The 27,469-nt window shown below is 42.2% G+C and overlaps 1 protein-coding gene across 6 annotated transcripts in view; it reads right to left on the reverse strand.

Moving 5' to 3' along the window:
• Positions 1-27,469, reverse strand: part of FIG4 (FIG4 phosphoinositide 5-phosphatase) — a 157,398-nt gene that overhangs the window by 50,914 nt on the left and 79,015 nt on the right. For 4 of the 6 annotated variants that reach the window (XM_050951350.1, XM_050951349.1, XM_050951351.1 and 1 more), the window contains exons 16-19: positions 14,233-14,371; positions 10,103-10,161; positions 8,343-8,490; positions 6,813-6,896 (exon numbers count right to left, since the gene is read on the reverse strand). In XM_050951350.1, coding sequence (XP_050807307.1) covers positions 6,813-6,896; positions 8,343-8,490; positions 10,103-10,161; positions 14,233-14,371 — 430 coding nt within the window. Of the gene's footprint in view, positions 1-1,285; positions 2,300-3,364; positions 5,082-6,812; positions 6,897-8,342; positions 8,491-10,102; positions 10,162-14,232; positions 14,372-27,469 lie in introns of those variants that run through there. The other 2 variants (XR_007774116.1, XR_007774117.1) reach the window with 2 other exon arrangements.

Below are 27,469 nucleotides of genomic sequence, written 5' to 3' on the forward strand. Positions count from 1 at the left end.
CTCTCCTTCTCCCTCTTTTCCAGTCTTTTATTTCTTCCTTTTTAACCATCAATATCCACTTTTTCCTAACTACACACTTTCTCATGCTACAATCCTTGAAAAGCTTTGGTCATTTTCTGCCATGGCTAGTGTCTCCCTCATTTCAATTTATAAAGAACACTGCTGATAAACACATCTTCCTCTCCATTTCCTCCGATCATGTCAACTTCTCCTTATTGTTTCCATATAGAAATCTGAAGCCACCTTATAAGGGATCTTTCCAGGCTAGGGAATAAAACATTAATGGTTTGGATTCTTGGGTCTGTCCACTTGGTGTATGCAACAGTCTGGGGAAAAAAGAGGTGGGTGAAAAGGAGTCTCTAAGCCATTACTGTGAGTTCCTTATCCCTGGACCACTGGACACAGGTCCAGTCTTAAAAAGCAATTTAGAGCAGTTTTGCAGCTGTTCTAAGTTCCGCTGGCTACAACAGCCCTCAAAGGGTCAAGGGGTTAGCAGGGGTCCACTGGAGCATAGCAGTGCTACAGTCATGCCCCATTTTCCGCAGCCACACACTCAATTGTGGCACCAACAGAAGTGTCTATGTCAGCTTTAAGTGACCTGGGAAAACATCAGGTATTCATTTAATTCAGCTTTAAGGTATGATTGTTTAGGGACTTTCCCTGGTTCTCAATGGCACTGTAGAAGACTGAACAAAGAGGATGGTAGCTGAAGGAGTGTTATTCAGTGCAGATGTGTCAGATGAAGAAAGTGGAAGAAACAACAGAAGCATTTGCTGGTACTTATAGCTTGGAAATTGGTAAAGCCTGTTTCACTTACTCATGAGGCAGTTTAACGACTCTAAACTAAGTTCAGGGCATCCTGACATGGTAATGCCCTGGAAATATGGAACCAAAAGCATGGATCTCTTGTAATACTCTTGGTGATTTAGTGCTACACTTTGGAAAAAACATACAATTACTCTGGGCTGTCACTCACAGTAGACTAGGCACACTATCACTTCTTGGGATTTCTATGTAGAGCGAAAAACATCCTGTTAACCTCTTGTAGATAGCTACCACTAGTAATTTTCCCCTTGGAAAAATACAATAATGATGTGTTTTGAAAATGGATTTTTAAGACTGAAAACAGAAGTACAAAAGAGGATACTCTACTTTAGCTAATTTTTTAAAACAAAGAGTTCAAGCACACAAGCTTATGAGGATATATAAACTGGGAAGACCAGAGATCTTAGAATGCATCCTTGTAAATAAACAGAACAAGTTTAAAACAAAATCAATATTTAGATACAGAGTCAAACGATTTAATAAGTAAAATTACAAAAAATTCAAGGAGGAAATTGGCAAAACAATACACAGTTCAGAGATGCCTCATTGAAATGTTAAAGTCTATTGGATCAAATGAAGGTAAAGTGCCTTTTTCAACCAGTAGCCACTGTTCCTTTAGAAAATAAAACATTAACTGTGTGCAGCTCTGTAGTTGATGTCCCATGCCAAATGTATGAGACCTCAGAGAAATGTCTGAACAATGTATTCTTTGTTTGCGGACACTGACATATACTACCTTAAAGAGGAGAGAATCAAATTAGCTTGGAACTGCCTAATACAAAAATGGGAAAGAGCAAAAGAGCAAAATCTACTAGATTATGCAACTCATCGGGCCCTTATTTTGAAAGAACAGGAAATTTTTTCCCCTTTCACCCTTATGCTTTATATCTTAAGTCAAGACCCTAAATTCCAGTCTCTCCTATCTTTGCCAATTAACACTTCATTAAAAGATTAGAATATTTGAAGTTCCAATAATGGGAATGATATGAATATGAAGGCCCCAAGGTCAACATTTTCAAACTTGAATACTTAGAAGCGAGACAACTAAATAAGTAGCCTCATTTTCAAAGACAGTGACTATCCATAGTTCTGACTGACTCCAAATGAATTATTTCATTCTATTTCCAATAACTTTTCTAGAATATTAGAAAACAAAAACTATATTTAGAGGCAGTTAGGACTGTGGCAGGACATACCCCCTCCTTTCAAAAATGTAACAGAATGGAAATAAGATGTTAAGGGAATGACTTGTACGTTCCTTTCCACCTTCATATTGATAGCATTGTGTACTGTACCACACTACAACACTCCAAAAGACCTTTTCTCTTCCATCTTCAATAGATACCAAAAAGCAATACAAACTCCATGTTCATCAAACTAGCACTCTAACACAAAATCTGAACAGTGACCTCAGCAGTGTGAAGACAGAATAACTTCCCAAATGCATGGAATGTGAGACAGTCAGATTGGTCATCTGTTGATAGAACAGAAACAAAAGCATACAAGATCCTTGTTAAAGTTTTGTTAGAATACAAGTTTGATTAAGTTTAGGGTACATCCTGTTCAGCGGCTCTTCTGTCTTCTAAGTTGGGATTCATTGCTTTAATCAATAATAAGGATAGCAAATTGCATGGAAATTTAAACAGAGCTTAGAAGAGGGGAGATCTGAACTTCTGGTCTCTTCTTTCTCAGATCAAGGAACCTTCTCCTAGACTACAGGGCTATCTGGAACAATCTTTCTCCATCAACAACATTTGTGCAGACTTCTCATTAAATCATATTGGTGGGTTTAGCTTGGAGCACGTATTTTCTGTTGTGATTAAAATGCTGTACAGGCACACACTAATAGATCACTCATATTCTAAGAATTGGCACATGAGAAGCCACAAGCATGGACAGAAAAAAGGTCTCAGATGTTAAGATTTCTTGCAAAAGGAGTACAAAGGAAAGTGATACAATCCAATAGCGACAAAAATCAAAGAGTAATTCTTACATATTTTAAAAATTCTTTCCAGGAGAAATTAAATTGTACTCTAAATCTATATTCTATGCTTTAGTTTTTGCCATTTCTATGAGATTTTTACAAAATAAAGGGTTAATGTTCCTGTTAAAATGGTACTTTAATACAACCTTAACTATGACACAACTACTGCTGCACCATCATACAAAATAAAAATCACATACAGTAGCTCAATTCAGCCAATGCTTTGTAGACTTTGGAAGAAAGAATTTACAACACAAAATATCAAACTCAGTTAATTTTTAGAAATGTATCCACAATAATCACCTCTATTCAGCTTTTACTTGCTGCTGAAGAAAAAAAGTAAACATCATTCCTGAACTTTTATGAAAGTACGACTATGTTGCAGGTTCAGTATATTTAAATATAATATATTATATCATTTCTAAAAATTTCCATAGAAAAGCAGATACCTCAAAAGTTAATGTAACATCATGCAGTCACAGCATTACTGATATGGCAAATTATCCACACCAGTGGCTTTTTTAGGACTACCAAAAAACCCAAAAGGTTACTAACCTTCCATAACTGTTGTTCTTTTGCCATTCCACTCCTGGTAGTGTGTGCACACCTCTCAAAAAGTCAGAATTTTTTTTCCCTCAGCGGTACCCATCCGGGTGGCTTGAGTACCCTTTGTTGTCATACACCATTGCATGCTGGTATAAAGGGCCCAGCCATCTCCAAGCCTCCTCAGTTTCTTCTTGCTGGACAACTCCAATGCAGAGAGATAGGAGGGCAGGTTGTGGAACGGACATTTACAACACATTTTGAAGAACAGTTACAGAAGGTTAATAACCATTTTTCTTCTTCGGGTGATTGCACATGTGCATTCCACTTTTTTTGAGTCACAAGCGGTACAGTAGGAGGAGGCATCAGAGTTCATGCACACACAGACTGGTGTACAGCTTGTCCAAATTTAGCATCATCTAAGTACTGAGTGATGGCAAGAACAGGATGCAAAGGTGTGGACTGAAGATCGAGTCACCATTCTACAAATTACTTGGATAGGAACTTGTGCAAAGAATGCCACGGAGAACCCTTGCAATCTTGTGGAATGTACAATCACTTTGCTCAGCAGGGAAATGCCTGCCAAACTGTAACATACACAAATGCAAGAAATTATCCAAGAAAATTCTTTGGGAAGAGATTGGGAGGTCCTTCATTCTGTCTGCAAAGGCCACAAATAGTCGAGTTGACAAACTGAACTGTTTAGTCCTGTCCTAAAATGACAAAGCTCTCCTAACATCTAAGAGTGGAGGTGTTGCTTCTTTCTATTGGCATGTGGTTTTGGGTAAAAATGTAGGTTAGTAAACTACAGGTTTCTATGAAAATGAGACTCTAGGAGAGAAATCTCAGATGAGGGTGCAAGTATATTTTGTCCTTAAAGACCATTATATAAAGTGGTTTAGATGTTAATCACGAAGTTCAGCCACCCTCCAGGCTGAAGTGATAGCTACTAAAAAAGCCACCTTCAGTGATAGGTGCAGTATGTGCTAGAGGCTCAAACTGAGGCCTCATGAGCTTTCATAGAACTATGTTCAAGTCCCGGGGTGGGAGGTGGAGAGAGCTGCTTATCTGAGAATACAGCCTATCTAGACCCTTCAGAAATATGACTGCCATATCAGGTGGTGCCTGTTCAGTAGACTCCCCATTCCTCTCTGAAGACACAGAACAGAAATGCCATGTATACAGACTGGATACGGGGGAAGGGAACCCCCCCGGGTTCCAAAAAGACTACTGGACTAGTAGTGAGTCCCAATGACACTGCAACCACCCAGCCATATGCCTGATGGTACTCCTGCCAGAAAGTCCCTATTAGGGTAGTAAGACCAGCTACAAGGCTGGGAAATGTAGAAGCCAATCTCTGATTCAGAGGACAACGAATCTCCCTTTGCTGATCAAGGGGGAGCTGCTCCTGATGGTGCCAGAGACCAGCACGGTGTCAGAGTAGGATGTAGTACAGCCAACACTGTAGGCTTCTCCTTCAGTGCGTGAAGGCTGAGATAAATGAAGTCTTGGTACTGAGTGCTGCACTGATGCTGCTCATGCCCATCTGTCTGCTGATACCGAGAGCGCAGTCTTCTGCACCATCAGAGGTACCTGTACCAAAAGGCTCATCAGATCTCTTGCTACTGCAAAAGCTTCCAGCGGGTTGATATTGAGATGTAGAAGGCACTCCTTCAGGCACTGGACTCAAAGGCACCTGGCTTGGTGCCGGAGTCAAGGGGGCTGGCTTCTACAGAGAAAAGGAGCACTCGGTTTTGGTTGCACTCTACTTATTCCCATACCTAGAGGACTTCAGTGCTGGAGACCTTCCTCTCTTGACAGTCTGCTTATTGGGGAAGGTACATGATACTGAATCATAGGCAACATAGGAGGCACACCCCTAATCGATGCTGAGGCACTAGGAGCCGAGTTTGAATAGCCAGGCTCTGACAGAGGTAAAACTTGAGCAAAAACTTTAATCTGGCTTCTCTGTCTTTCCTGTCCTAGGCTTAAAGTATTTGCAAATCTAATAACAATCCTGAATATGGGCTTCCCCTAAACATTTTAAGAAGCTTGAATGTGGGTCACTTATTGTCATTGGCCTAGTGCAAAAGATACAGGGTTTGAAACCAGTGACCAAGGCATCCCTTGGCGCTAAGAAATGGAAAAACCCCAAACTGGGTACTGAGAAAGAAACTTATCCAATCTACACTATCAACTATCTACAACTAATTTATAACAAGCACACAGAGCACTAAGCTATTCCAATTACAGTCACGTGGCAGAAAGAGGAAGCTGTGGGATCTTGCAGGTGGCTGGGACATTTACACCAGCATGCAGCGGCACACGGCAACAGAGGGCACTTGAGCCATCCCAGTGGGTTCGCTGAGGGAAAAAATTTCTTACAACTGTGAGTGGAATGCGTGCACAAATCACCAAGAATGGAATGCACATGCACAGTCACTTGAAGAATAATGATACTCTTTTTATGATAAACATTTAGACTAGATCTTCAGATGGTCTTTTAATTTGATTTTAGAACACTGAAAGCAATTTTAACTTTAATTTCTGGTGTCACATTCTCAAACTACTCATGACTATCAGCTGACTTTCTTTTTAGAAACTTATTACATATCTAAATATTTATTATACTTAAATCATACTGAAAAACATACACTATGCTATAGATCATACATATTTATTAGAAGATGGTATATTATTGATGGAATGCTGTAATATAAGTATCTCATGTAACATCTGCTTTTTCCTGCAACCTTAGCTATAACCATATAGCACCTTGTAATTTTTGTGCATTTTTGTCGGTATTCGCTAATTTAGTCGACATTATCATTCTGAATATACTGGACTTTTTTATTCTATAGTTTCCTTTATCTCTATTTCTTCTAAAAAGAATCTTGTTAGCACCAGGATACATATATTTCTTTTTAACCCATCAACACCATTTTCTTTAGATTTAGTTTGGGGAGAAGACAGTTATTTACAAAGTCACTTTAGATGCAAATTAACGTTTGCTACACATTGCAGAAAATTTTCACTAATCTTCTAAGCTATGCCTAATCTGAATTATGTTTTAATGTATACTCTCACATAACTGATTTCGTAGTTGGTTTGTCTGGCATACACAGGGCAATGCACAGTAATACAAGATGCTACTGATACTGTAATAAATATATTTAAGGCCTAATTCAAAGTTCACTGAAGTCCGTAAGAATTTTTCCCATTTACTTCAAATAGGCTCTGGATCCCTTATACTCTCTTTCTGAGTACAGGTAGGTACTTGGGTTTTAGCCTTATGCCTCAACTGAAGAGCCATGTATGACTTGTGTGTCCCCTTCAAGTCATTGCTCATCTTGAATTAAATAATTATGCATTTTGTTGTTAACTGCATTGTACTCTATAATGCTGATGTTATTATGCCAGTACAATATCTTAAATTCCATATTTTATATGCAAATCTTACCCCACCACTGATTTCCCAGTTTCATCAGGTTTCCGCACTGTAAATGGACTTGGATCAATTCCAACATTCTTGGGCATGAAATCTCTGAAAGAGGGGAGGAAACCAGCCATAAAATAAAGCTCAACATGTGAAACACGCTTCTGAAATTATATTTTGTCCGGTTTTGTTGAAAATTCTTCACATCTCAAGTCTGAAAGTCCTCTAACATTTAGTTCTGAATTTAAAATTTTTTGTCATGAACTAAAAAGGATTGTCTAGGTTAAACTTTGATTACAGGTCACAAACTATCATGTAAAAATTAAAATCCAAAGAGATTTAAGAAGCCTTCAGTTGTACCATGCAGACTCACAAAACATGACTATGCACACAGTTGTCACTTGTGAAGCAAGGTGGGGCTAATGGAGAGCCAACAATGTTATTTTCATGATGGCGTTCATGACACTCAGGATAGTTCAAATTGCCATTGTCATTTTCACAAAAGCTAAAGCGTGCATGCTAAAGCTATTTTTTAAAATACTCAATTGGCATGATCCAAGGTGTTAAGGCTGCCAGCCGGAAAATACTCTAGCTGATTGTTTTAATAAACTCCAAGCGCACATGATCTTGAGATAAAAACAGAACATATCTGAACAGAGACATAATTTTTCTCCTAAATTAGAATTAGAATGGGCTTATCTACATGGCGCTGCAGTTCAGACTATGAGTATGTGATTTGCAGAGCACTCTAACATGTTGTGTTCTACAGGCACCACACAGACGTTGCTGGCATGCACAAAAGGTACCTAGGCCTGTTTTAAATGGGACTACCTCAAATTGAACTAGGTAACTTAGTTCACGCCAGCAGAATCTAGGTGTCTACCTGGGGCTGTTAGAGAGCAACAGGTTAGAACAGTCGCTAATTCACACCCTGTAGTCTGGACTATGGCACTGTGTAGACAAAAGTGCATGAATCCAAATGAAGTAGTCTACATTATCTAAAACATGTCCTCTTTCCAGCTGAATAAAGATCTAAACCAGAAATTCTCAACTGGGGTGGCACATCAAATTTTCAGCGTAGGAGGGTAGTGAATCTTCTAATAATTCAGTAATTATAGTAAAAGTGTTGGGGCCAAGTGCCAGGCTGCAATGCCACTCACTTAAATCTGGCTCAGCCAACCTCCATCACACCAGACAGAGGGGCAGCCGGTCCAAATTTGAGTGGTGCTGTGACCCTGCATGTCAGGTTGCAATGCCACTTACTCAGATGTCTCACTGACCAACATCAGCAGCACTAACACAGGTAAGGTGTGCTTTTACAATACCATTTGATTTGTATTTTGAGTAATTTGCCTGAACAAATGCATTAGCAACACTACATAACAGTATCCTTCCCATTATTGTAAAGGGATGGTGGGGGCTCCAAGTAAAAACAAATACTAAAGCTGGGCAAGATTCAAAGAGGCTGAGAAACCAAGCACTAAAGTAAGTTTCAGGTTATGTATTAGAATTGTGAAATCTAAATTATATTGTTTATAACACCACAAAACATACCGTATAGAATTGGTCATTGCCAAGCAAAAGGTGTCATCAAAACTGCTTAATTCATATGGCCGAAAGAACTCATTGTGAATATCAATCTCTTCTTCATATTTGTGAAATTTCTTCACTATCAACTTCCTTCTGTTTTCAGTGCATGTCACTGGGGGGGGAGGAGGAGACGGACAGGGGGGAAGACAACAACATGTTCTACTGCAAATCATTAGCACATTTGGAAAAAAAAATTTGCATACTCCTGTAATAATTTAACTAGATACACTTTCATGTTTTTTCTATAGCACAAGAAATAAGACATATATTTGAGAGGGTATATTATAAAAGTTAACTAGTTAATTTGATTCCCTTTTACATTTACATTTCCGATTTGAACAGTCTCCCAGCTGGAGAAGTGGTGAGGTGTCTTCCAATTGAATGTGAATTATCAGGTAGACCAGGGGTGGGCAAACTACGGCCTGCAGGCCACATCCAGACCATGGGACTGTCCTGCCCAGCCCCTGAGCTTCTAGCCTGGGAGGCTGGTCCCCGCCCCCACCCCGCTATCCTTCCCCCCTCTCCCCGCACAGCCTCAGCTCGCTCGCTCCTCTGCTGGGGCAATGCTCTGGGCGGTGGGGCTGTGAGCTCCTGGGGCAGCACAGCTGCAGAGCCTGGCCTGACCCGGTCTCTGTACTGTGCAGTGGCAGTGATGTAGCCTGGCTCCAGCCACCAGTGCTCCAGGCAGCACAGTAAGGGGGTGGGGGGGGGGGGTTGGATAGAGGGGTGGTGATCCGGGGTGAGGGTGTGGATAGGGAGCGGGCAAAGAGGGGGTTGAATGGGGGCAGGGGTCCCAGGGGGACAGTCAAGAAGGAGAGGGGATTGGATGAGGCAGCAGGGGTCTGTGGAGCGGATCTGTGGAGCGGATGCGGCTGGAATATGAAAGGGAGCTGAGACAGGAGGAGCTCGAGTTAAAGAGGCAAGAGCTGGAGGAGAAGGAAAAACAGCGTAAATATGAGCTGGACCTGGCCCAGCTGAGGAGCAGTGAGGCCCCGGCTGCGGTGAGTGAGGGGGGACCCAAGCCTACAAAGAGCTTTGATAAGCACTTGCGGCCCCGGCGTAAGGGGGGGGTGGGGGCATCTGAGAGGAGAAGTTAGATGGGGTAGTGGGGATCCAGGGGCAGTCAAGGGAGAGGGAGCAGAGGGTGTGGATGGGGCAGAGGTCCCAGGGGGGCCATTAGGGAACAAGGGGGGGGGTTGGATGGGGCAGGAATCCGGGGGGGGGGGGCAGATTAGAGGTGGGGGCCAGGCCATGACCTCTGCCCCTAACTAGCCCTAAATATAATTTCCGAAACCTGACGCGGCCCTCAGGCCAAAAAGTTTGCCGGCCCCCGTCTACACTATTCTTGTGTGTCACCAATTTACAATACTTCAAGCCACATATGAATAGGAAAGACAAAAACTATTTAAAATGCTTCCCTGCATGTGAATTTATAAAAGCTAAAGTCATATCCACAAATCTACAATAAGCACCACATTCACAATATCTGGCTCAACAATTTATGGACATTTGGCAGGTGTGATGCAAGTATTTCATGTATGCTAGTGAAGCCCACAGCTTATTGAGAAGGAAATATCTGTCAGCTGTTATAACTGCACAGATTTTATCATCAGTTTGTTAATTTGTGATTAAAGGAATAGATGCAAACCATTCAATGGCTGAATAAAAATAATCAGTATTTTTCCAAAATATTCTCTAAAACAAAAAGAACACAGAGCACTTACCCTCATCATAAGGCAGTGGTAAATGATTTAATACACCTTGTGTCCACCAGTAGGTATAGCTATGGGAGGGGGGAAATTCACACATAGAATTGACTTTACTATAATATTTTACACAGAAAATAAACATTCAATCTACTATCACATCTAAAAACATGCACACCACCTTTTATACACTGTATAGTGACCTAATTGTGCACGGAGGTTTATACTGCAGGGGTGAGAGAAAGGCATCACTGGCCTGAAAAGTTCAACAGTTCCCAGCCGTGCAACTGCACCTTTGTGGACAGACCCCTGAAGTCAGTGGGGCTCTATGCAGGTGCAGCAGTCTGTCTGCACAGAGCTACATTTACTTCAGGTGTCCAACTTGTTTGGTAGCAGTTGCAGGATTGGCGTCTAAGACATAATGCATGGAGGGAGATCAAGAAGCATGTGGAGAGAGTGTCTGAGAAGACAATGGTCATAACAATGCAAAACTATCAGATAAGCTTATTGGTTAACATCTTTCAGGACTTTTTTTGTTAAATAATGTTAACATTGAGATTTTAAAATCTGAAGAGGGTATGGAGTGTGGAGATCAGCAATAATATTTATCAATAAATATTTGGAAAACTTTGACAATTTGCAAAGTTTTGTGAAAAATACAAAATAAGCTGGCTTCCCTACAGCAGCGTTGAGATTCTTAAAAAGACACTGACAGGAGATTTGATTCTTAGCTCTGTATGATTAACAGAGTGCTTCATTACTGGACTATTTAACAACAAAGATAAAGTGCTCTAGCTGCTCTCACTGTATGAAAATCGATAACCTACTGGAAAACAAATGAAGCATAAATGAAGCTTGCTTTTTCTTTCAGCTATTCATATTTACATGTTTCCATCTTTTCCTCATATTTAATTATTTTTTTTAAAATTATACTGACACCACTCCTGGAAAGAAAAAAAATAGTTATCTTTATGGCTTTTATTTGAGACACCATGTGCTCCTAAATACTAAAGATCAGATCCTACCTAGGCTAATTCAGTGATCAGCAGCAGACACACTGGGAGTTCTGCTACCCAGATCCCTGTCATATATGTTTTTATACCACGCTTATCCAGTAGTATCTGAGAGCCTTCCAGGTGTGCACTAAGCAACCTGAACGCATCCATCACATGCTGTTTGTTTTCTCATCCTCTCCCCTGAAGCAGAAGTGTGTGCAGTGAAGTATCTTGTTTGGTAGGGTGTGTGGTTCTTTCTTTCTCTCTCTCTTTTAAAAAAAATATATATACACCTTTTATATGTTAGAGAAGGAACAGTCAAAGAAATTTGCCTTGCACCCGTAGCGGAAAGCGGCGAGGTTCGTTGACAGTCATTAGTTCCTCTACAGTCCCAGACTGCACTCGGAGAAAATTCTGTCTCCTGGACAGACAAGCTTTACTTTTATTTTTGAGAGTTCCATTGCACCAGAGAAGCATAATTGTTGGCCACGATCTTTTAGGTATCAGAGTCCCGGGCCATACAATGCTTTGAAGATAAGGACAAAGACCTTGAACATGATTCAAAATTCTATGGTAAGACAATATAAAGACCTGAAGACTATGCTCATAGTAGTCTGTGTTTCTGAGGAGATTAACTGCAGTGTTATGAACAAGCTGCAATTTCCTAAGTGCTAAAGCCCTCATGACCAGGCACACTCCATTGGGACATTCATTTGAGAAATCACCTTTGCAATACATTAGTTCAATTCACTTTGCCACACAACATTATACAGAAATGTTCAGGATAAGTGGACAATAAAGTGAAGAAAGATGTTGCACATATGTTATGTGCCCAGACTAACTGGAGATTGGCTGCTTGACTGATATGAATGATGTAGCCAATTATTTTAGTTTACTGTTCATTTATTGTGTGATGTTGTGATTGACTAACATGTCATGTCACATATAATCATTATATGTTAAATAGAGTTAATTCACAGGAATATAGAGGTATAAGACTGATAAATATTTAGAGGAACCATGTATTAGATATAACTAAGACAAGCTGAAATGCAAGAACCTGTAGGGCTAAGGCCTGCAAGATTTTAGATTAGCTGTTTTAGGCCATGGAGATAAGAAATGCTAACATAAGTAAGTGACAGAAGAATAACCCGATGCCCTAAGATGACAGGAAAAGATGTACCTACCAATGGACGATATTGTGAAAAATTAATGGGAAGAATAATGTTCTGCTTACAAGATAGCCAGTAATCTAACACATGCCCTAACCGCAGGATGCACTATGTGCAGAAATGCTAAAGAGGTATAGTCAGAATCACATTATAAAAAAAGATTTCCTAGATCAGGAAAATTGAGCTCTCCCTCTAAGAAACTCCAGCAGGAACCATCCCTCTACTGATAATCAAGCCATGAGTAACCCATCAGACCCTAACACTACTGTTAAGGATGAGAGCATATACTGTTAAGGATGAGAGCATAACTATATTTGTAACTTGTGCACAGTTCTGTACAGAATTTCTATATGCTTGGGTATTCATAACTAATTGTAACTTTAATAAAACTTGTAAAAGAGACTAAACCTTGTACTTGTGAATGGATGTGTGGTCACTACCCTTGATCTTTGTGTGTTCCTAGAGACTTTAAATCTGAAGCAAATAGCAGACTGACTTTCACTCTGTTAACCTTTAACTGTAGCCAAACCCGCAGTGATGTAATACCACATTACCAAATTCATTTTAAATCAAATAAAAGGCTACAACAAGCACAAAAAAACCTTCAAGAGACAATGCCAGGGAATGTTGTGAAGGCCCGAAGTATAGCTGGGTTTAAAAAAGAATTAAACAAGTTCATGAAGGATAGATCCATCAATGGCTATTAGCCAAGATGGTTAGGGATGCAACTTCATGCTCTAGGTGTCCCTAAACATCTGACTATCAGAAGCTGGATGAGATGAGATGGATCACTTGATAATTGCTCTGTTCTGTTCACTTCCTCTGAAGCATCTGGCACCAGCCACTGTCGAAAGGACAGGATACTGGGATAGATGCATAATTGGTCTGACTGAGTATGGCCATTACTATGTTCTTAGGTAATGCTGCTTATGAAAACAAAATGAAATACAATAGAAAAAGGTAATTTAGAAACAGTTCTTTTGGATGTAGGATGACCTGATGCTTAGCATTAAGATGAAACAAGTAGCTATATGGATATTTTAAGGGACCTGAATCTTCTCCAGAAAAAAATCTAAGTAGAATTTCAAATCCAACAACTGAAGTGACCAAGCCCATACAAGGATGGGCAAGTAGGCAGGATCAAAATAACCTTGGAACAGCTAACAAAAATCAGGTGAAGCACCAGTAGCAGCTTTGAAAGGATCTCTGTAGAAAGTTTCCAATACCACCTGTTCTTGTAAAATTAGTACAACAGAGAGGAGGTCAGTCATTACAATTCGAAACAGAGTCATTCAATATGCTGAAGTTATCCTCTGAAATCATCTCTCATATCAAGTACTTTGGTTTTATTATTGCTTATAAACTACAACGCACAAATGGGGTGAGTGATACAACTGGACCGATACAATCTTCAAATTGGACTAGATTGGGATGGGGTCTGGAGGTGGGTAAGAAATAGAAAAGTACGTTTCTTGGTCTACATTTTCTGAGCATGCACTCCTGAAAACTGGTTGTGTCCGAGTAAAAACTGAATGCTAATCACAATATTTCTAATACATTGCTATCTCAATAAATATGACTGGCTGAAATTGAACAGAAATACTTTATAGACTGCAGATTAATGAAATGCTGGTAACTGGACTTCAATAAAATAGCAGATATTTCACACTGCAAGCTTCATTCATATGAAATTCCAGCTTTTTAATTTGACCTTTTCCACTAGATGGACGCATTTAGTTAAAACAAAATGTCAGACATTTCATAAAAGAAAAGCATCATAATTAATGCTTTTACAAATGTTTAAAATATGGCAATGATGTATGTGTTTTAAATAACCCACATTTGCAAGGCAGAGTAATTTACCTGCTTATTTTGCAAAGCGAAATGTATTTTTGAGAAAGTTGTTCAAAATCAATGTAAAAGTTTTTAAATTTTGAAATTCTGTTATGAAAGTGAGTGATAATAGGGAACTACAAAATACCTTCGCCTTGTCTGTGATAGACTCATAGTGTTCTTGTGATGCAAGTAAAAATCTGTAGGAAGTTCCCAAAGATGAGGTTTTCCTTCTGCAGGCTGGAATACTCCCAAAAATAGGTTAATTGAGTCTTGCCTGTCAGCATCTGTAAAAAAAGATGTTCTGTTTATGCTCTCAAAAGTATGATGGAGGCAGTAGTAGTAACACCATGGTTATGGAATCTACACTTAAAGCAAGACTAAAATCCTACTGTTTTACACTTCAGGGCTTGAATTTAAACTTCCCAGAGGATAACTGACATTTTTAAGTATTAATATGTTTACTAACTTTTGCAGCAGAATAGTTTTAAAGTGCTCCCTTTTTAGATATATATTTTGACTTATTTTCTTAACATTTCTTATGATTCTTCTGTCTAAACAATAGTCCCTATAAACTTTATACTTCACGCACAACCGCCTTCCAATAACAATGAAGACATTTGAACTTTTAAAGCTAGATACAAAAAAATTTGCTCCGTTTGTTTGGAATAACCAGAGTTTCCATCACAACTAGCTAATGCAATGGCTCAGATACAGCAGCTAATACCAGAGATGCCAGCTTCACTCTAAGGCTTTTTAGGACACTTACAAAAAAAATTAGGGAGGCATTAAGGAGGTTGCTTGGAGCAGCACCAATGTCAAAGGTGCAAAACCAAACACAGATAATGCATCTGGGGAGATTCTTGCATGCTTGCTGTGCATTTCAGATGCACTTTTGTGCATATTACAGTAATAACAGTGGTACAAGCTGAAATAACATTTAGTAACACTAATAGCGATGACCAGGTACGACTATGGTATTGGCCATATTCTCACTCATTAGCAAGCATTTCTGAAACCTTTTTGCATGCTTTTTTGGTGTATTTGGCTCATTTTGTCAATGGGGTGCTCAATTCACCACCCAAACCCCAGGCAGTGTGCTGCATTTTAACTGCCCCAGTGGACCCTGCTGGACTGTATTAATGCACTAGAAAGCAAACCAGAGGCTTTGGCTTGAGTGGTGAATCCAGCACCTCAACCCACTCAAAAACCCCACAGCTTGACACCTATCAGAATGACTTTCACTTCATAGTCTGTGCATGTGCCACAGAGACAGGCCTGCCCCCAGAAATTTCTCTCATGGTATACTGTGATGTCATCCTGCCCCTTAAGGTGAGAGGTGGGTTTTGGGTCACCAGGTCCCCCTGGGAGAGAGAGATGTCAGGTAGCCAGGCACTTGAGTGGAATGGAGTGTCTGGTTGGTCTGAAAGACGCATTTGGTGAATTTTGTAGAGCACGAAACAGAGTTGTTGGGGTGGGGAGGAGAGGAAATGGAGGTGAAGGGGGCTGCTTGGTGAGGTGGGGGGCATGGAGATGAGGGAATAAAGGGTAGATGCCTGGTGTCAGCTGATCTCAGGGAGATGAAGGACTAATATCAGGTGCAGGTGACACTGGGGTTGATGGATATACTTACTGGTGTTCCAGGCAGCTGCTTAGCCTGCTCCAGACCCAGAGTCATCTGGCTGGGACAGAGAGTCAGGTACCATTGGCTGTGCTGAGGGAAAAGGCACAGGGGGCGAGTGCACCCCACTCATTGCACTCTGTTGGTGCTCTTGGTCCAGCACTCTGCTCACTGTGGCAGTGGTGCAAGCAATGGCCATGTGTTTGGGCCCTGTGTAGGTGCACTGGCCTGGGACAGGCTCCCCCTCCCAGGGAATCTCACCGATGCAACCAAGGAGCCAACCTGCAAGCCTCCCCTAGCGTTACTGCCAAAATGATATACATTATACATGGCATGCATATGGCTGGGCTGTGGGCAACTCCCACAGGGCACTGGGTGGTGGTGAAAAATGCCCTTGTAGCCATGGCACTGTGTTCATTGGATCTGAGTGGTGAGTGACACACAGACATAATCCTTCCATTTTTAAATATAATTGCAAAATGTGTAGATTTAAGCCTGATTTAGTCATTTCATAATTACACTTAAAAATCAGGATGACTTTGGAAAAATAGGGAGGGTTGGCATCTCTGTAAACACCATTGTAGATAAAACATGAAAATTAAAATTTTTGTTCATTAAAATTTTCCAAGTACCTGTAACTCTCATTCACTAACCAGTTGCTGAGGCAGGAAAGCAGACTATGCTGCAGAGAGTACAGGGGTGCAGTATGGAGGTGAGGTCAAACTCTGGGATGGCAAGTGGTTATGTAGGGAGAAACAGAGAAGCATTAGCAGGCATGTACAGAGGGCCTTTGGGAAGAGTAAAAGGCTTGTGTGCAGGGGGTTTTGGACAGGAGGACCACAACTATGCATGGAGGGTATTGCTCAGAGGCACTGGCCCTTGAAGGACTCCCTGTACTACTGCCTCCAATCCCCAGCATACTGAGGCATTACTGGTGTGGAACAGTTCAAGAGCCAGTGCTTCAGCAGATACACTTTGCTCTCTCAGAACTGCTGCCTGAGCTCTTCAACACACAGAAAGCAGCACCAGGGGAACCAGGTATCTCCGCAGTGGAGCAAAGTTACCCCATGACTGATGCCTGGGTGCACCATAGGGCACACAGCTGTGGTGGAAAAATCTATCAAGTGTTGATGCCTCAGCCTGGGCTTCAGGAAACCCACACAGCACCAATCAACTCCTCAGTGAAAACTCAGCTACTCATCTGGCTTCCTATACCCGCAACAGGCTTGCTCCCTTCCCTACAACATGGAACATCTTCATAGAGAGTCAAGAGATTTGCAAGTGGCTGTGAAAAGGAATGTGTGTGTGTGTGTTGAACAGAGAGGTGTGTGGAAATTTGGTGAAGGCAGGGTTGTGAAAAGGCACAGGACCTTAAGGGGTACTGGTGCTGCTCAGGAGGAGGTGAGCGGAGACTGGAGGCTTGTATGAAGACTGTAGCAAAAAAGCAGGGTGTGCCCTGTAAGAAGTCAGGAATGGAAAAAGCAGAGGGGAGAACTCTACTCTGATGAGCCACAGGTGCATCTCCTCTCTCCTCTGCTTTCATACATTCATCGATTATAAAGCCAGAAGGGACCACTTGTTTAACTAGCCTTACCCAGTGTATAAAAAGGGCCACAGGACTTCCCTGAATTAATGCCTTTGAACTGGAGTATACCTTTTAGGAAAAACATCCAATCTTGATTTAAAGACTGCCAATGATGAAGAATCCACCATAACCCTAAGTAAGTTGTTCCAGTGACTAACTACCTTTCCAGTATGAATTTGTCCAGCTTCAGCCTCCAGCCATTGGATTGTGTTATACCTTTGCCTGCTAGACCGAAGAGCTCATTATCAAATTTCTATTCCCCATGTAGGTATTTCTAGACTCTGACCAAGATATCCCTTAACTTTCTCTTTATTAAGATCAACAGACTGAGCTCCTTGAGTCTCTCACTATAAATAGGCTTGGAGGAATTAAACGTTTATCAGTAAGTGTCAGTAAATGTTGATTTCATCGTACACACACAAACCAATGGAAAAAGTATTTCCATCAATCATTGAAATTTACGGATAGGCAAAGGAAAATGCTGCTTGGGAACACAGTTTGATTTAAGAATATTTACTTTGTGTATTGTGGCATGCAACGTTGACAATTTATGTTGTAATGGTTACAAAGCTTTAATTTTTTGAATTTCAATGTCTTCTGTTGTTAAAGAATTATTGTCTGACCCCCACCCATAATTTCCCACAAGTGTGCACTTAGACAAACAGATATCCATCAAAATTAAAAAAAAAAAAAATCAAATTCAGCCAAGCCTCTTATAAGGTGTGTTTTCCAATCCTTTAATCATTCTTGCGGCCCTCATCTGAACCCTCACCAATTTACCAACATCCTCCTTCACCCACCAGCCCCACCTTTTCCCCCCCATTTTGAAATAAACCTGGATGATAAAATTTTTTTTTTTTTTTACTATAAGTAAAGAAGGGCAGAGTTAAACTCCAAATACAGGAGCACATGCTATATAGGACTCATTCATTCTTGTTGTATAGCTGGTAGTATGAATAAAAGTGCTAAATAAAACCCCCAAACCTTTATTATACAGAAGGATGAGGGCTCTAAAACAAAACATGACTTTGTAAGAGCAATGGCTTACACATCTTTAATGCATTTTTTAAAAAAAAAAACCCTCTATGTAAAGATTAACTTTTTTTTTTTAAAAACACACATTAATCATTGTTTTATACATCAGGAATTGCAAGCATTTTGAAACTAATTGTTGTCTTGTGTCAGTGTAATTTAATTTAACTAACTCAGCATCTTACTATTTAAATGAAAGATGATAAAATACAATTTATTATGTTCGACTGAAAAGCTGTTTTGGAACTTATACTTCACTAAGTAATATTTGCCTATGACAAATCTCTAAATTGCCAACAGCAACTGTACTCTAAAGGGACTATATAGTTTTCTTCAGTAACAGAAAATTGCCAGTGTTAAAAGGTTGTAATACATCAGGGTTCTAGCTTTCTTTCTGTACTTATAAACATAAGCATACCATTGTGTGTTAAATTTAACAAAAGGTGAAGAATGGTTATCAACGGATTTCTCACTCTCATTTTATCCCTAAATTCAGTTTGAAACCAGATTTCAAATATAATCTGAAAGATCTTCTACGGATAACTCTTCAGACCAATGTAGCTGGACTCAAACAGAAAGGGCCAAACACCAGAAATTTTAATGAACTGGGAAGAAGTGATCCCCCAATATTTTAAGACTGGATAATTTTATGCCAATTTTGGATCATCATATACATGCAAGGTTTTGTCTTCCTTTGAAATATTGGCCATTAGAGAAACAGGATACCGGGCTTTATGGACCAACTTCCTGACCTGGTATGGGAAACAGTGCATAAAAAAAATGTGTTGCTTTTGGTACAAATCAGTATAAAGCGGAGCACAGATGAAAGTACAAACTGCTTTTTTCCCCTTTAACGTTATCACTGGTTGCTGAAATTATGTACAGGAGGTAGGAAGATCCTGCACAGATTTTCAAAAGATACTATATATTGTACGTGTGTTCTAGCACATTTTTTAAGCTGTTAGGAAAAAAAAACCGATCTGAAGGGGCTACTTGATTGAATTAGTCTAAAATAATCCAGTGCTCTCAATCTGTGTTTCCAACTGAACTTCTATGACAAATTACTAAATCATGACAGATTCAGCAGAACTGGGACTGTAACACCACAGGACTAAAAGAGCACAGCAATTAGTTTACTGTGTCCAGCCCCATACGTGAATAAACAGATTACTTTAGATTCCAGAAACATAATTATACGTGTTGTAACACTAACATTTAAGTCTATAGTGCCACAACTTTCTGTATGAAAAGCATAAAAAAATAGAAATAATACCTAGAAAAAAAGCGTTACCTGTCTTTTGTAACTGTTGTTCGAGATGTGTTGCTCATGTCCATTCTATTCTAGGTGTGCGCGTGCCCGGTCATCGAAGACGTTTGCCTTAGGGGTATCCATAGGGCCAGCCGTGACATCCCCTTGGGTGCAGTGCTCATGCTTCGGTATATCAAGAACTGCTGGCCCTATGCCTTTTCAGTTCCTTCTTGCTAGCAACTCTAACAGAGGGGTAGGAGAGTGGGCAATGGAATGGATATGAGCAACACATCTCGAACAGTTATGAAAGGTACGCAACCGTTTTTTCTTTTGAGTGCTTCCTCATGTCAATTCCATCCTAGGTGACTCACAAGCAGTATCAATGGGGGTGGCCTCGGAGTTTATGATCCTGCAGCTTGCAGCACTGCTCTGCCAAAGCCAGCATTGTCTTGAGCTTGCAGGATAAGCACATAATGAGATGCAAAGGTGTGGAGAGACAGCCAGGTAGCGGCCCGATAGATCTCTTGGGTTGGTACCTGTGTCAAGAAGGCCACCGACGACATTTGTGCCCTAGTCAACTGTGCCATCATGATAGCCAGCAGAGGCACCTTCGCCAACTTACAGCAGTAGTGGATGCAGGTCATGATCCAGGACGAAATCTTCTGAGCAGACACTGGGCGACCTTTCATTCTATTGGCCACTGCAATGAACAACTGCTTTGACTTAAAGAACAGCTTTGTTCTATCTATTGTGACAAATTCCTCCTCTGCCTTGGTGGGTCCTGCACTTATTGGCGGATTTGCTTGCCTCGTAGATTCACAGCAGCCCACAGTTTGGTCACTTTTGCTAGTGGCTCAAACTTGCTGTTCACTCAGTTAGCCTCATTACTGGCCAGCATGGGGAAAAGAAGGAGAACAATCCCCACAGTCTCTGCTGACCCATCTAGTGGGTCAGGGGACAGGCCAGGGACCTTCCCCTCTGGTGGGACCCACAATCCAGGTCAACTCCTCTTGTATCAAATACGGAGTGGGGGGCGGGGGGAACCCAGGCCTGCCCTCTACTCCTAGTTCCAGCCCAGGGACCTGTGGATTGCAGCTGTCTACAGGGTTTCCTGTAACAGCTGCATGACAGCTACAACTCCCTGGGCTACTTCCCCATTGCCTCCTCCAAACACCACCTTTATCCTCACCACAGGACCTTCCTCTTGAAGACGCTTGTACTCCTCAGTTCTCCAGGATTACGCCTTCTCACTCTCAGGTCCTTGTGCGCCTCTTGCTCCCAGCTCCTTGCATGCACCTCACTAACTGAAGTGAGGTCCTTTTAAAACCAAGTGCCCTGATTAACCTGCCTGTCCTAATTGAGTCTTAATTGGGACTTAATTGTCATTTCTTAATTGGCTCCAGGTGCTCTAATTAGTCTGCCTGCCATAATTAGTTCCAGCAACTTCCTGATTGTTCTGGAACAGCCCATTATCTTACTCAGGGAAAAGGGACGAGCTTAACCTGGGGCTAATGTATCTATCTTCTATCACTCTCCTGCAGCCATCTGGCCTGACCCTGTCACACTATGCATAAGCCCAGCGCCTGACATCCAAGAGTGTAGCCTATGCTCCTCATCTGACCCATGAGGCTTTGGAAAGAAGACGGGTAAGTATATGTCCTGGCCAGTATGAAACTAGGAAACTACCTGGGGCAGAAATGCTGGGTGTGGACGCAGCTGGACCTTATCCTTCTAGAAGACCATATAGGGCAGCTCTGAAGTACACGCCCTGATCTCGTGTTCCCTGTGAGCCGACGTTATCACGACCAGGAACGAAAACTTCCAGGACAGAGCAGGAAGCCAGAGGCTCAAAGAGGCCTCAGGAGTCTCGACAGCACAAGATTCAGGTCTCTGAGGGTGGGGGGAGGAGACAGGGAATCCCAGACATCTGGGTAGAGACGCTCCTGACTTTTCAAAAATTGTGCTGTCATGTCATGAGTGAAGATCAACCTGCTTTGGAATGGAGGATGGAAAGCCGAGATAGCAGCCAGGTGGACCTTGATCAATGAAAGGGACAAACCTTGGAGTCTGAGGTGCAGCAGATAATCCAGGATCTCCTGCAGCAAAGCCTGATCAGCCCAAATATGCTGTTCCAAGGCCCAGCACATGAACCTCCCATTTGGCCAGGGAAGTTGCTCTGCTGGAGGGTTTCCTGCTAACCAGCAAGTCCTGCTGAACACAGGCCGAGCATGCCCGTTCATCTGTGCTTAGCCATGTAGTAGCCAAACCGTCAACTGTAGCACAGCCAGGTTCAGGTGCAAAAAGGCTGCTGTAGTTCTGGGACAGCAGATCAGGCCAGAGTGGCAGCTACCGAAAGGCTCAGTAATGTGCTGAACCAGTGCTGGTAAGGCTACGTGGGAGCTATTCAGACAATTCTTGCCCTCTCTTTGTTGATCTTCACAAGGACCCTGTAAATCAATGGTACTGGTGGGAAGGCATAGGTCAGCGCTCCTGACCATGAAAAGAGAAAGGCGTTTACCAGGGAGCCCCTGACCACCCCACGGATCAAACACAACATGTGGCATTTTCTGGTCTGCCTGAATGCGAACAAGTCCACCTGGGGAGTCCCCTGGTTCTGGAAGATTATGCTGATTGCCTTTGGATGGAGCGACCACTTGTCGCGAGATAAGAGTCCTTCTGAGGTAATCTGCCAAGACATTCCTGGTTCCAGGCAGGTGCACAGCTATCAGATGAATGGCATGCCACACACAAAACTCCCAAAGGCAGACAGCTTCTTGACAAAGGGCCTAAGACCTTGCACCCCCCTGCCTGTTGATGAAATACACTGCGGTGTTATCATCAGTCAGGACCTGCACTACTTTGCCCTTCAGATGGAGCAAGAAAGCCTGGCAGGTCAGATGAACTGCTCCGAGCTCCCTGATGTTGATGTGGAGGGCCAGACTGTTCTGCAACCAATGGCTTTGGGTGCTCAGCTCACACAGGTGGGCTCCCCAGCTCAGGTCTAAAGTATTGGAGACCAGGGTCAGCGACGGGGATGGGGTCACAAAGGGGACTCCCTCCAACACCGACCCAGGGTCCAACCACCAATCCAGGGATGCCCTGTTGTAGTCTGGCACGCTCACTACCCAGTTTATGTCATGCCTGTTGGGGATGTAGACTGACGCCAGTCATGCTTACAGAGGCCAGAGATGGAGCCAAGCATGGCTGACCATGTAGGGACATGTGGTCATGGGGCCCAACAGCCGCAGACAGATGTGAGCCATGGTGAGCAGGTGGTTCTTTACATGGGAGATCAGGTCCAATATGGCCTGAAAACATGCTTCCAGAAGGCTCTGGCTTGCGTGGAGTTGAGAACTGCCTAATGAACTCTATTCGCTGGACCGTCGTTAAGGTGGATTTTTTTTCTTGTTTATTAACAAGCCCAGGTCGTGGCATGTGGAATGCATCAAATCGAGGCTTCTCTGCACTTGCTCCCAGGCCTGCCATTGATGAGCCAGTCATTGATATATGGGAAGACCTGGACCCGTCGATATCTCAGGTATGTGCCTAACCGGGTAAAGAATGTCAGTGAAGCCAAATGACGAAAATTAAGATGTCTGTACACTAATGCGAGGAGCCTAGGGGACAAAATGGAGGAACTAGAGCTACTGGTGCAGGAAGTGAAACCGGATATTATAGGGATAACAGAAACATGGTGGAACAGTAGTCATGACTGGAGTACAGGTATTGAAGGCTATGTGCTTTTTAGAAAGACAGAAATAAAGGCAAAGGTGGTGGAGTAGCATTGTATATCAATGAGGAGGTTAACTGTAAAGAAATAAGAAGTGATGGAATGGATAAGACAGAGTCTGTCTGGGCAAAAATCAGACTGGGAAAGAAAGCTACTAGAGCCTCCCCTGAGATACTGCTTGGGGTGTGCTACAGACCACCGGGATCTGATTTGGATATGAATAGAGACCTCTTTAATGTTTTTAATGAAGTAAACACTAATGGGAATTGTGTGATCATGGGAGACTTTAACTTCCCAGATATAGACTGGAGGACAAGTGCTAGTAACAATAATAGGGCTAAGATTTTTCTGGATGTGATAGCTGATGGATTTCTTCACCAAGTAGTTGAAGAACCAACACGAGAGGATGCCATTTTAGATTTGGTTTTGGTGAGTAGTGAGGACCTCATAGAAGAAATGGTTGTAGGGGACAACCTTGGTTCGAGTGATCATGAGCTAATTCAGTTCAAACTAGATGGAAGGATAAACAAAAATAGATCTGGGACTAGGGTTTTTTATTTCAAATGGGCTAACTTTAAAGAATTAAGGAAATTAGTTAGGGAAATGGATTGGACTGAAGAACTTATGGATCTAAATGCGGAGGAGGTCTGGAATTACTTTAAGTCGAAGCTGCATCCCAAGAAAGGGGAAAAAAACATAGGCAGGAGTTGTAGACCAAGCTGGATGAGCAAGCATCTCAGAGAGGTGATTAAGAAAAAGTAGAAAGCCTACAAGGAGTGGAAGATGGGCAGAATCAGCAAGGAAAGCTACCTTAGTGAGGTCAGAACATGTAGGGATAAAGTCAGAAAGGCTAAAAGCCATGTAGAGTTGGACCTTGCAAAGGGAATTAAAACCAATAGTAAAAGGTTCTATAGCCATATAAATAAGAACAAAACAAAAAAAGAAGTAGGACCGCTAAACACTGAAGATGGAATGGAGGTTAAGGATAATCTAGGCATGGCCCAATATCTAAATAAATACTTTGCCTCAGTCTTTAACAAGGCTAATGAGGAGCTTAGGGATAATGGAAGGATGACAAACAGGAATGAGGATATGGAGGTGGATATTACCACATCTGAGGTAGAAGCCAAACTCGAACAGCTTAATGGGACAAAATCGGAGGGCCCAGATAATCTTCATCCAAGAATATTAAAGGAACTGGCACATGAAATTGCAAGCCCATTAGCAAGAATTTTTAATGAATCGGTAAACTCAGGGGTTGTACCGTACTACTAGAGAATTGCTAACATAGTTCCTATCTTTAAGAAAGGGAAAAAAGTGATCCGAGTAACTACAGACCTGTCAGTTTGACATCTGTAGTATGTAAGGTCTTGGAAAAAATTTTGAAGGAGAAAGTAGTTAAGGACATTGAGGTCAATGGTAATTGGGACAAATTACAACATGGTTTTTCAAAAGGTAGATCCTGCCAAACCAACCCGATCTTCTTTGAGAAGGTGACAGATTATTTAGACAAAGGAAATGCAGTAGATGTAATTTACCTCAATTTCAGTAAGGCATTTGACACGGTTCCACATGGGGAATTATTAGTTAAATTGGAAAAGATGGGGATCAATATGAAAATTGAAATGTGGATAAGGAACTGGTTAAAGGGGAGACTCCAACGGGTTGTTCTGAAGGGTGAACTGTCAGGCTGGAAGGAGGTTACTAGTGGAGTTCCTCAGGGATCGGTTTTGGGACCAATCTTATTTAATCTTTATTACTGACCTTGGCACAAAAAGCGGGAATGTGCTAATAAAAAGTTTGCAGATGACACAAAGCTGGGAGGTATTGTTAACACAGAGAAGGACCGGGATATCCTACAGGAAGATCTGGATGACCTTGTAAACTGGAGTAATAGTAACAGGATGAAATTTAATAGTGAGAAGTGCAAGGTCATGCATTTAGGGATTAATAACAAGAATTTTAGTTATAAACTGGGGACATATCAGGTGGAAGCAACAGACGAGGAGAAGGACCTTGGAGTATTGGTTGATCACAGGATGACTATGAGCCGTCAATGTGATATGGTCATTAAAAAAGCTAATGCAGTTTTAAGATGCATCAGGCGAGGTACTTCCAGCAAAGATAAGGAGGTGTTAGTACCGTTATATAAGGCGCTGGTGAGACCTCACCTGGAATACTGTGTGCATCTGGTCTCCCATGTTTAAGAAGGATTAATTTAAACTGGAACAGGTTCAGAGACGGGCTACTAGGATGATCCGAGGAATGGAAAACCTGTCTTATGAAAGGAGACTCAAAGAGCTTGGCGTGTTTAGCTTAACCAAAAGAAGGTTGAGGGGGGATATGCTTGCTCTTTATAAATATATCAGAGGGATTAATATTAGGGATGGAGAGGAATTATTTAAACTTAGTACCAACGTAGACACAAGAATGAATGGGTATAAACTGGACACTAGGAAGTTTAGACTTGAAATTAGACGAAGGTTTCTAACCATTAGAGGAGTGAAGTTCTGGAACAGCCTTCCAAGGGGAGTAGTGGGGGCAAAAGACATATCTGGCTTTAAGACTAAGCTTGATAAGTTTATGGAAGGGATGGTATGATGGGATAGCTTAATTTTGGCAATTGATCTTTGATTATCAGCAGATAAGTATGCCCAATGGTCGGTGATGGGATGTTAGATGGGATGGGATCTGAGTTACTGCAAAGAATTCTTTCCTGAGTGCTGGCTGGTGAGTCTTGCCCACATGCTCAGGGTTTAGTTGATCACCATATTTGGGTTCGGGAAGGAATTTTCCTCCGGGGCAGATTGGCAGAGGCCCTGGAGGTTTTTTCGTCTTCCTCTGCAGCGTGGGGCATGGGTCACTTGCTGGTGGATTCTCTGCAGCTTGAGGTCTTCAAATCACAATTTGAAGACTTCATTAACTCAGACATAGGTTAAGGGTTTGTTATAGAAGTGGATGGGTAGGATTCTGTGGCCTGCTTTGTGCAGGAGGTCAGACTAGATGATCATATTGGTCCCTTCTGACCCTAAAGTCTATGAGGTAAGCAGCCACTGGCGCATACATTTTGTAAAAACCCTTGGTGCCGATGAGCGCCCACAGGGCAGTGCTGTGAATTTAAAATGGCATCCGCATACTATGAAACGGAGGAAATATCTGTTCTTCAGGTCAAGGGTGGCGTACCAGTCTCCCAGATCCAGGGAGCGGATGATGGAGGCCAGGGAGACCATGCGAAACTTCAACTTTCTGAGAGGCTTGTTGAAGTGACATAGGTCCAGAATGGGTCTGAGGCCACCCTTTGCTTTCGGAATTAGGAAGTAGCAGGAATAGAAACCTTTTCCCTTCACATCCCAAAGAATCTCCTCCACAGTCCCCAGATGTGGGAGGTTCTCGACCTCTTGGATGAGGAATTGCTCATGAGAAGGGTCCCTGAAGAGGGATGGGGAAGAGAGGGGGTGAGAAGGAGAGGCAGCCAAAAATTGCAGTGTATAGCCCTGAGATACTATGTCCAGCTGAACGGTAGGGATGAAAATGCTTGAGGAAAGAACAAGGTGGATCTGGGGAATTGACTGGGCATTGCTCCCGAATGCACGTTCAAAATGAGTACTTCTGGCCCCCGGTATGCTTTGCTGGGCCAGGCTGCGCAGGTGAGGGGGATGAGGAAGGATGGCAACAACTAAAGCTTGAGTCTCTGCTACTTCTCCTTGCAGACCCTTGATGAGGCTGTCAAGGCTATGGCAGCAGGGAAGCCATGCAGATTGCAGTATATGCATGCCCAGCAGTCATGGGTGGCCTGAGTGTCTTTTAACCCATGCAGTTTTGCATCAGTCTGCTCTGAAAAGAGACCGCTCCCATCGAATGGGAGATCCTGGACAGAGGTCTGCATCTCTTAGGATAGGCCGGCGGTCTGAAGCCAGGAGCTGCGCTTCACGACCACCACCGACGCGACCATCCTAGCTGCCAAGTCTGCTGCATCCTCTATCATCTGGCGAGATCACCTGCCCGCGGCAGTGCCTTCCTTCACCAGGGTGCTGAAATCCTGGGCCAGACCCTGAGAGAGGGACTCCTTGAACTTATGGCAGGAGTCCGAAGAGGGCCTGATGGTTCGCCACCTGGAATTGCAGGCGGCCTGTACAGTCTTTTGGCCTTCTTAGTTTTGGAGGCTGAA

Source organism: Gopherus flavomarginatus, chromosome 4, assembly GCF_025201925.1.
Source record: "Gopherus flavomarginatus isolate rGopFla2 chromosome 4, rGopFla2.mat.asm, whole genome shotgun sequence".
Classification (NCBI taxonomy): Eukaryota; Metazoa; Chordata; order Testudines; family Testudinidae; genus Gopherus; species Gopherus flavomarginatus.